The 9,751-nt window shown below is 46.3% G+C and overlaps 1 protein-coding gene across 10 annotated transcripts in view; it reads right to left on the minus strand.

Annotated features, from left to right (window-relative positions):
- BAZ2B (bromodomain adjacent to zinc finger domain 2B) overlaps nt 1-9,751 on the minus strand; it is a 420,170-nt gene that overhangs the window by 227,978 nt on the left and 182,441 nt on the right. For all 10 annotated transcript variants that reach the window (XM_078782265.1, XM_078782264.1, XM_068123184.2 and 7 more), the window contains exon 7: nt 9,457-9,723. In XM_078782265.1, the coding sequence (XP_078638391.1) occupies nt 9,457-9,723 (267 nt within the window). The remainder of the gene's footprint in view (nt 1-9,456; nt 9,724-9,751) is intronic.

Raw genomic sequence — 9,751 nt, forward strand, 5'->3', positions numbered from 1 at the left:
GGTAGAAGATGGAAAGACCACCAACCTGCCTGCGGTGAGTGAGTGAAAGGCCCTTGGAGTTAGCTTCATCGCGGGAGATTCCAATGATTCTGAACGCTTTGGTTTCAACAGCGTGAAGACGGGCTCGGTGTGAGGCAGGAGCACCAGACCAGAGGGGAGAGCAGTATTCCATAGAGCTGCGGATGAAAGCCTTGTATGTGGTGAGGAGCTCAGGTGTGTCAAGGAAGGACTTCACACGACAGAGGATGCCCAGTCGGCGACTGGCTTTGGAGGCCAGATTTGAAATGTGGTTTTCCCAGGAAAGATCATGGCAAATAGTGAGACCCAAAAGCTTGAGTGACAGAACTTCTTGGAGAGGATTATTCAGAAAGTGGATGGGAGGGTTTTCCAGTCGGTCTTTTCGGAGAAACATCGTAAGAGTGTGAGATTTATCAGGATTGAAAGACATGTTCCATTTGTTTGCCCAGTCTGTGATTTTGTCCAGGTCTGCAGAGAGTGAGGAGGCTGCAGTCTGCCGATCTGAGGGATGAGGAATGGAGCGACAGAGAGTAGAGTCGTCAGCAAAGAGATAGATAGGATTTTCAAGAGAGTCAGAGAGATCATTGATGAAGACCAGGAAAAGCACAGGGCCCAGAACACTACCTTGGGGAACTCCAGCCTGAACAGGAAGAGGAGATGAGAGAAACCCATTCAGGGCCACACGTTGACTACGACCAGAGAGGAAGTCCGCCAGCCATGCGTGGAGATTTCCATGGATACCAAAGGAGGAGAGTTTGGTGAGCAGAGCAGGGTGCCAGACCATATCGAAGGCACGTGAAATGTAACTTTGGCCGATTCTGCATTTTTTCAGCGCAAACCACAGGATCCTCTCCTGCCCAGTAGTGGCAGTTGTGACGGTTGACAAAGCCTCCGACGTGGAACACCGCCTCGTCGCTCCAGAGGATGTTGCGGAAGAGAGGGGGCCAGTCTTAATGCCAAGCCAGCATGATTTCCCCGAACTTTCCCCGAACATCCGCTTCCACGACGATGTCTCTCCGAAAAGATCGACTGGACAACCCTCCCATCTACTTTCTCAACAATCCTCTCCAAGAAGTTCTGTCACTCAAGCTTTTGGGTCTCACTATCTGCCATGATCTTTCTTGGGAAAACCACATTTCCAAGCTGGCCTCCAAAGCCAGTCGCCGACTGGGCATCCTCCGTCGTGCGAAGTCCTTCCTCGGCACACCTGAGCTCCTCACCACATACAAGGCTTTCATCCGCAGCTCAATGGAATACTGTTCTCCCCTATGGGCTGGTGCTCCTGCCTCACACCTGGCTCGGCTTCACGCTGTTGAATCCAAAGCTTTCAAAATCATTGGAATCTCCCGCGATGAAGCTATCTCTGAGGGCCTTTCACTCTCTCACCGCAGGCAGGTAGGTGGCCTTTCTGTCTTCTACCGACTCCTCTCCGGCCTTGCTCCCCCAGCTCTCTCTGTGCTCTGTCCCCCAAATATTCCTACAGGTCGCACAAGATCTGCCAGCAACCCTCTGATGGTTAAACTGCCGAAATCTCGGCTCTCTGCTCACCTTCACTCTTTCATTCCTCTTTTCTCCCGCCTGTGGAACAAACTCCCACACTCCCTTCAATCCCTCTCCTCCCTCCAGGTCTTTAAAACAGCTGTTCACCACCATCTCTTATCTTCCCCCATCCATAACCTTGATCTTTTCTACCCCCACTAATTCACCCCAGATCCACCTTGTTTGAAATTCCAACTTCTTTCCTGGAAATCCTGGCAGTGTCCATATGTTTATACCTCTCCCACCCCCCCCCCCCCTTCACATGCCTCCCCCCCTTCACATGCCTCCCCCCCAAAGCCCTCTCCCTCCCACAGATCTCTCGACGTCTCCATGTCTCTCGGTCCCTGCTCTCAAATGTTGTGTTTGTGTCCTTCCCCCTCTCTCCCCATCTTGTCTACCGCTCCCGATGTTATTTGTTTTATGTGTCTGTTTGTCTTTCTGTGTGATTAATGTTCGCTCTTTCACGAGCCTCGATCTTGTATACAAAAAAAAAAAAAAAAAAAAAAAAAAAACTCCATGCGAATGTCGCAGTCTTCGTCCGAGAGAGAGGTTAAAGTTGTACAACGTTATAGTTAATTGTACAACATTAAAGAACACAGCACAATAATATATAGTAATACACTCGCATTTTATACATAATTTATAAGTACTTTAAAATAGGGAGTGACTTTCCACCCACCCTGTATATATATATGTAGAACGAACACGATTGTGTTACCCCCAAGGCTTTTAACACGGCCTTGATGACGTCCCCTGTAAAGTGCCCGCCCTGGTCGGATGACACTTTCTGCAGGATGCTGAACCGACATATATATATATATATATATATATATATATATATATATATATATATATATATATATATATATATATATATATATATATATACTGTATAGCTCTTTCTAACCACTGACTCTAACCACTGACTGAGTGACTGACTGACTGAATGACTGATATTTGTGTTCGGTACCTTGAGGGTATCGTATAAAGGTGAAATTTGGCGTGCCGATGGATATCAAAGCCGGTACACCAGGAAATATCACAGAACTTTTGGAAAGCATCCGTAAATGAAAATTTACGTAAAAAACCCATAAACGCATATGCCAAAAAAAAAAACCCCCAAAAAACCTCAATCATTACCTAGCATTTGAAAATTGTAATTTATATAACTGTAAACTGTGAAATCAACATGACGATAATGTTCATCAATGAAAAAAAAAAAGGGTCTGCAAATGAAAAATTTGCATAAATAACCGTAAACATGTCCATTAAAAAAACCTCACTCCATATCTAGCATTTGAAAGTTGTGGTTTCTAAAACTGTAAACTGTGAAATAAAAACCTCAAAGAAAATTTACGTAATGCACTAGGTGTGTCGAGTTTGTACATCACCTGCTGAAAAAAGTATAGTCTGTGTTTTCTAAGAAGACTATAGGTATAGATGTTTGCATGGTGTGCACTTAAAAGGTTCTAGAATCTAGATGGACTAAAGGTCTAACTCTAAAGGGTACGTGCCAATAGTAGTTATACAGTAGTGCCTAAGGCGACAAAAGTGTCTAATCTCTCAAGCATGTAAAAAGGGTCTAAAAAGGTCATAGTGGTCTTGACCTGGATTTCAAGCTCCAAATAGTCAATGCTCCAAGCTGTCTAATCTGTCAGAGGGTTTAAGCGGTCCAAAGAAACTTAAGGGGTATAAAGGTCTAAAGTTTATCGGGGTCTAAATGATATAAAATGTCTAAAGGGTGAAGGGATCTAAAGGTGTCGAAAGTGTCAAAAAGGTCTTAAAGGTAAAAATGGTTTTTAGGGTCTTGGGGTCTTAAGGGTATTCAGGGTATTCAGGGTCTTAGAGGTTTGGGGTCTAAATGGTCTTCAGGGGTCTTGGGAGTCCTTCAGCTTTTAGGGGTCTTAAGTGTCTCAGAGGTCTTTAGTGGTCTTGGTGATATTTGGGGTCTAAAGGGTCGTTGGGGTCATAAAGGGTCTTCAAAGGTCTAAGGGCTCTCAGGTGTCTTAGCAGTTTAAAGGGTCGAAAGTTTTAAAAGGTACATTCCAATAGCCTGGTGTTGGCTTAGTGGTTAGGGTGCCAGCTTTGGATCCTAGGATCCTGGGTTCGAATCCCAGTCGATCGCTGAATTAACACCAGGGGGGTTGACTCAGCCTGTTATCCTTCCGAGGTTGGCAAATTGTGTACCAGCTCACTGGTAATTCCCTGTGTGTCGCAAGAGGCGACTAACAGGGTTGGCGACAGGAAGGGCATCCGGCCATAAAACATTGCTTCAAAAAAAGGCCAACCCCTGCTCTGTTGGGAAAAATGGCCTCAAAGGTGGTTCTTATTCCAATAGTATGTAATTAATAGACATATAGCCACATGGCTTCACGGATGGACGGACAGACCATGTTTTTCGTTTATATATATATATATATTTATTTTTTTTTTATTTTATTTTTTTTTTGTATACAAGATCGAGGCTCGTGAAAGAGCGAAAATTAATCACACAGAAAGACAAACAGACACATAAAACAAATAACATCGGGAGCGGTAGACAAGATGGGGAGAGAGGGGGAAGGACACAAACACAACATTTGAGAGCAGGGACCGAGAGACATGGAGACATCGAGAGATCTGTGGGAGGGAGAGGGCTTTGGGGGGGAGGCATGTGAAGGGGGGGGGGGGGTGGGAGAGGTATAAACATATGGACACTGCCAGGATATCCAGGAAATAAGTTGGAATTTCAAACAAGGTGGATCTGGGGTGAATTAGTGGGGGTAGAAAAGATCAAGGTTATGGATGGGGGAAGATAAGAGATGGTGGTGAACAGCTGTTTTAAAGACCTGGAGGGAGGAGCGGGATTGAAGGGAGTGTGGGAGTTTGTTCCACAGGTGGGAGAAAAGAGGAATGAAAGAGTGAAGGTGAGCAGAGAGCCGAGATTTCGGCAGTTTAACCATCAGAGGGTTGCTGGCAGATCTTGTGCGACCTGTAGGAATATTTGGGGGACAGAGCACGGAGAGAGCTGGGGGAGCAAGGCCGGAGAGGAGTCGGTAGAAGACAGAAAGACCACCTACCTGCCTGCGGTGAGTGAGTGAAAGGCCCTCAGAGATAGCTTCATCGCGGGAGATTCCAATGATTTTGAAAGCTTTGGATTCAACAGCGTGAAGCCGAGCCAGGTGTGAGGCAGGAGCACCAGCCCATAGGGGAGAACAGTATTCCATTGAGCTGCGGATGAAAGCCTTGTATGTGGTGAGGAGCTCAGGTGTGCCGAGGAAGGACTTCGCACGACGGAGGATGCCCAGTCGGCGACTGGCTTTGGAGGCCAGCTTGGAAATGTGGTTTTCCCAAGAAAGATCATGGCAGATAGTGAGACCCAAAAGCTTGAGTGACAGAACTTCTTGGAGAGGATTGTTGAGAAAGTAGATGGGAGGGTTGTCCAGTCGATCTTTTCGGAGAGACATAGTAAGAGAGTGAGATTTGGCAGGATTGAAAGACATGTTCCACTTGTTTGACCAGTCTGTGATTTTGTCCAGGTCTTCAGAGAGTGAGGAGGCTGCAGACTGCCTATCTGATGGAAGAGGAATGGAGCGGCAGAGAGTGGAGTCATCAGCAAAGAGATAGAGAGGATTTTCCAGAGAGTCAGAGAGATCATTGATAAAGACCAGAAAAAGCACAGGGCCCAGCACACTTCCTTGGGGAACTCCAGCCTGAACAGGAAGGGGAGATGAGAGAAATCCATTCAGGGCCACACGTTGACTACGACCAGAGAGGAAGTCCGCAAGCCATGCATGGAGATTTCCATGGATACCATAGGAGGAGAGTTTGGTGAGCAGAGCTGGGTGCCAGACCGTATCAAAGGCCCTTGATATGTCAAGGGAGACAGCTCTGATTTCCTGTTTGGCATTCAGGACCTCCATCCATTGTTGAGACAGCAGAAGCAGCATGTCCAGAGTAGAGTGACCTGGTCTGAAACCAAATTGATGATCAGAGATCAAGCCATTGGAGAAGAGGAAAGATTTCATATCCGAAGCAATGATGGATTCCATGACTTTGCTGATAATTGGGAGCAGGCTGATTGGTCTGTAGTTGCAAGGATCTGTTTTTGCACCTTTTTTGTGTAAAGCGGTAATGTTAGCTGATTTCCAGGATGCTGGCAGATGACCTTGAGCAAAAGATAGGGTGAAAAGAACAGAGAGAGGGTGAGATAGAGCGGCAGAGCAGGATTTTAGGACCCGTGGGCTGATGCCGTCTGGTCCAGTTGCAGAATCAGAGTCGAGGTTTGACAAAAACTCCTCCACCTTGTCAGGAGAGAAGGACACAGAGTCCAGGAGCATTTGGGTTCGACTGGGAAAGGTGGGAACAGAGAGAGATGGGTTTGGGACTAAGGATTTCGAGGCGAACACAGAGTTGAGGCATTCGGCTTTGTCACGTGCGATGTCAACTGTGTGGCCATTTGAGGTAAGGGAGGGGATGGAGGGGGAACAAACACCAGAAACGGATTTGACCAGACGCCACCAGGATTTGGAGGAAGGAGACAGGTTTGAGAGTTCATTCTTGAGTGAGGAGAGATAGTGCTTCCTGGCACTCCTGAGGGTAGACACACACTTGTTCCGAGCTTGGTGGAAGGAACTGAGATTTCCTTCAGTTGGATTAGCCTTCCAAGAGGCAAAGGCAAGTTGTTTCAGGGCAACTGCCTCACCACAAGATTCAGTGTACCATGGACGGGAGGAAGGGTAAGACAATTGAAGGCGAGATGGGATAAATCTGTGCATGAGAGAGATCAGTTTGCTTTGGAAGAATTCCCAGGAAGAATTGATGTCAGAGGCAGTGGAGATGGGAGACCAATCTAGACGATTGATGGCTGCTTGAAGACCGTCCCAGTCAGCCTGAGTGAAATGCCAGACTCGTCGACGCTGAGGAGGCTCTCTGAGAATGGCCAGAGAGATGTCCACTTTGACAAGCACATGATCAGAAGAACCGATTGGAGCAGAAGAAGAGCAGCAGACATTAGCAGGGAAGTTTGTCATAACCAAGTCTAGAAGAGAAGATACTCCATTGGCTGAGATCCGGGTCGGGAAATTGACAGATTGTGTCAATCCCAGTGAGTCACAGAAGTCCTTTGCTGAGGTGCCATGACTAGTGAGAGAGGAACCCACACCCAACCAGGTGGCATGATGACAGTTGAAGTCACCACATATGAGGAAGAGAGAGTTGGGATGAGTGGATAGAAGTTGGTCCATGTTGTCAGACATTGAAATGTAGATGGAGTCATCACTGTTTGGGGGACGGTACAGAACACATATGAACAAAAGGTGGGAGCGGAGAGGAAGCCGTAACCAGAGGTACTCCTGCGGGTGAGGAGGAAAGAGAGCAGTGCAAGGAGAGTGAGGAAGAGAGTTTTTGACAAAGATAGCCACCCCACCACCAGGCCGAGGCTCAGGTCTATCATACCGGAGGAGGGAGTAACCAGGAAGAGATATTAAGGAATCAGAGACATCTTGAAGGAGGAAAGTCTCTGTTAAGCAGATCAAGTCTGGATTGTCAGAAGCAACCTGTATGGAGAGATCAGTCAGGTTTGAGCGAAGGCCCCGGATGTTTGAGGTCCATACCGTTAATGAAGAGAGAGGGGGAGCATCGGGTACAGGACAGGGGAGGGGAGGAGTAGGGTAAGATGAAGGATGAGAGGGGGAGGTAGGGAGAGCAGTTGATAGTGTTTCAGATGTTGCAGAAGAGTTCCAAGAAAGGGAAGGATGAGGAGGATGAAAGGTTTGCTGGTGAAGGGATGCGGCACAGTGAGGGGTTGTTTGAGGGGGGGCAGAGGAAAGTAGAAGGTTTGGGGGGGTGGAGGTATGAGATAGAAGGGAGACGAAGTGGGGAGGAGGCAGCTTGGAGGAAGAGGGTGGAGGAGAGAGAATTGGAGAGGAATGGTATGGGGGGAGAATTGAATGGGAGGGATTGGGGGGGAGTTTAGGAGGGGAGGGGCAAGGGGGGAGTTTTGGAGGGAAGGGGAAAGGGGGGAGATCAGGAGTGGAGGGGCAAGGGGGGGATTGGGAGGGGAGGGGCAAAGGGGAAGTTTAGGAGGGGAAGGGCAAGGGGGGAGTTCAGGAGTGGAGGGGCAAGGGGGGAGTTTAAGAGTGGAGGGGCAAGGGGGAAGTTTCGGAGTGTAGGTGCAAGGGGGGGGATTTGGATGGGAGGGGCAAGAGGGGAGTTTAGAAAGTGGATGATTAATGAAAGACGAACATTGATAACAAATTGGGTTTGTTGTGATTTTCAAGTTAGCAATCCGGTTCAGGATGATGGAGGAGGGATGGAATGAATGTGAATTTAGACCATGTAGTGAGGGAGACGTATAAGATATTGAATTTCTTTTTTTTGAAGTGGAATGAGTTGGAGAGGAAATTGAGAAAAGCCTTTTAAATAGGAAGAAAAACAGCGTGTTGTAATATACCACTGAATAAAAAACAGAAGGGGAAAGGTTAAACATATTTAAAAATATTTAAACAGAACTATGAACAATCTTATATGCACAAAAATACCAACGGGGGGAGAGCCGAGAGGGACCACCACGAGTCACGTGAACAGGGCAAACGGTGGATGGCAAGGAGATAATGGGGGTGGGGCGAACAGCACACTTGGACAGAAAATACAGGATGAGACAACAGTACACGTGGAGAAAAGAAAATAAATGTTTTTGTTTTTTTTTGTTTTTTTTTGGGGGGGGGGGGGGGGGGGTGGGGAATTAGAACGTTAGACAGTATTATGTTCGGGGTAGAAGGGAAAAAACCAAGAGCCAAGCAAAACACACTTAAGTTAACAAAACACCGACGGGGGTACAACTACAAGGCCACACACGAGGAGCAGAACACGATTAATTAATTACGAGTTACAGGAAATTCAAACCAAAACTAACTATAATCAAACAATATCACATGGACGATAAAATAACGAGTTGAAATTTGACAATCTATCTGGGGAAATGGGGGAGAAACACGTGGTCGAAGAGCGAACGAACGAATAAGAATGAATAAACGAATGAGCACAGAGAAGGTAGTCTTTTTTTTGTTTGTTTTTTTTGAGTTGAGATTTACATAAGGAAGTAGGCTTTGGGGTGGAAAGACTGCGAAAACAGAGAACGAAAGTTATTGGATCACAAACGACAGGCGCTGAGAGAAAAACAAAGCCTCAAGGTTGTACAGTGTACACTGTACAAGACCTCGAGACGACACGAATTAACGCGATTTTCAATACAGGTATGAAAGATTTGCACCGAAAATCTTTGACGGGACAATAAACGTACATACACCATAAAAGAAATACAGTTATAACGAAAATACAAATTGGAACAATGACAACTTCGATTTCGATGGAGAGCGTGGAGACCTGCGAAAAAACGAACCGTCGCCAGCAAGACCGGAAACGGAAGTTTTTGATGTTACGGGGATGTGACATGGGTTAAGGGGAACAACGTAGTATAGATATTTCATTATTAAATGTGTAGCATTGAAGTATGGTATTTGTGTACAAGATTACAATGTGTCTAAGTATGTTTAAAATATGGCACCAAAAATAAATATCGGAGTTAAAAATCTATTTGAATAAATGCCACAGCCAGATTCTACACACAGCCAAATGACAGGACAGTGAAGCCGAATATATGACATTGACCAAAGAGGAACAATGGGTTTCCCGGTTTAATGTCCGTAAGTGCGGACAGTGACAAAAATCTGCTCAACATCCCTCAAAGGCACCAAGAGCAGCTTCCAGGAAGCATTATTATTGCGAAAAGTGAATCGATGGCTGACTCTCCCCCACCCAGTTTAACAAGCTCAAGCTCTCTTGTAAATTGTAATAAATCTATTCTAGCCTATCATGAAGAGCCACTTTGCAGATTTTTTCCCTGGGTGCTGGTCTCACCTGAATATCCTGTGATGGAAGTTTGCTGGCGCTCTGGATGACCGTTGAATGTTGTAGTTGTGAGTACAACTGCGGAGAGAGGCCAAATGATGGTGAGAGCTTTGTCTGAAGCTTGAGGCCTGGTATTGTGGTTGTCGTTTGCACGACACAGTTGTTCTGCGAAACTCCCAAGGAAGGCCGAGTTCTAAACTGCTCATTCTTGTCTCTGAGCACAGGGCTTTTCACCTTACAATCTTGCCGATGCTGAGGCAGCAACTTCATGCGTTCCTACAGACAAAAGGAAAATACAATATCG

The sequence above is a fragment of the Myxine glutinosa genome, chromosome 7, assembly GCF_964187855.1.
Source record: "Myxine glutinosa chromosome 7, kmMyxGlut1.1, whole genome shotgun sequence".
Lineage (NCBI taxonomy): Eukaryota > Metazoa > Chordata > Myxini > Myxiniformes > Myxinidae > Myxine > Myxine glutinosa.